The sequence below is a fragment of the Merops nubicus genome, unplaced genomic scaffold (assembly GCF_000691845.1).
Source record: "Merops nubicus isolate BGI_N331 unplaced genomic scaffold, ASM69184v1 scaffold5145, whole genome shotgun sequence".
Classification (NCBI taxonomy): domain Eukaryota; kingdom Metazoa; phylum Chordata; class Aves; order Coraciiformes; family Meropidae; genus Merops; species Merops nubicus.
In genome coordinates, this window is record NW_008610130.1 from 6,968 (window position 1) to 7,753 (window position 786).

Below are 786 nucleotides of genomic sequence, written 5' to 3' on the forward strand. Positions count from 1 at the left end.
CTGCTGAACGTAGGCTGTCGTCCCATCACTAAGGGTCACTGCTTGCAGGCCCCAGCTCTCCATCCTGCCCCGATGGCTGCTCCTCAGACATGAATTTCACCTGACTCTGTGTGCTCACAGAGAGCACCAGGACCCAGAGCACGGGGTTTGCAGCACAGGGAGTTGTCTTCTTTGTTGCAAGCCTTAAATAAAAAGAATGATTCAAATTTTAGCTTCTCCCTATGTGTGTTTTTTTTTCTTTTTGCACATATAAAGAGTCTTGAACGATAAACTATTTTAGATAAATAATTAAACTGGACAAAAGATACCCCCTTCCCACAGCAACAGCAGGCAGGGCTGACAATCTACTCCACAGACAAAGCTTATCAAGTTGAGGAACCAAGAGACTGTTTTTAGAGATGTTCTAAGTGCCACATTCAAGCCCTTCCCATCTCTAAATGATCTGCAGGGAAGTTTTACATGTGCTTCAAAGTCAACCTACATGCTGAGGGTGTACTGCACTGCAAGAGCCAGGGGAAGGATGATGAGCTTTGTCCCTAGAAGCATCCTCAGTCTCTCCTCCCTTTCCTGTCTCATTCCCAGGCTTCTGAGGAAGATTTCAGGCTACGAGCAGATGATGTTTAAACACCCACACAAGAACATTTTGCTAAAGAGGCACTCTGCTGATAGATTATCTTTAAGAACAGCTGCAGTAGATTCTTCCTGAGTCATTTCTGAGATAGCCTAATAGATTGTCATTTTGATTTCCAGGAACAAGCCTGACTGTTCTGCCCGTCGCTGCAGTAG

General features: G+C 45.2%; 1 protein-coding gene across 1 annotated transcript in view; it reads right to left on the reverse strand.

Moving 5' to 3' along the window:
* Positions 1-63, reverse strand: part of LOC103773418 (zinc finger protein 76-like) — a gene marked incomplete at its 3' end in the record, with an annotated part of 6,343 nt that extends 6,280 nt beyond the window's left edge. The window contains exon 1 of the mRNA XM_008940785.1: positions 1-63. This exon is cut by the window's left edge and continues 7 nt beyond it. Coding sequence (XP_008939033.1) covers positions 1-63 — 63 coding nt within the window.
* Positions 64-786: the final 723 nt, after the last annotated feature.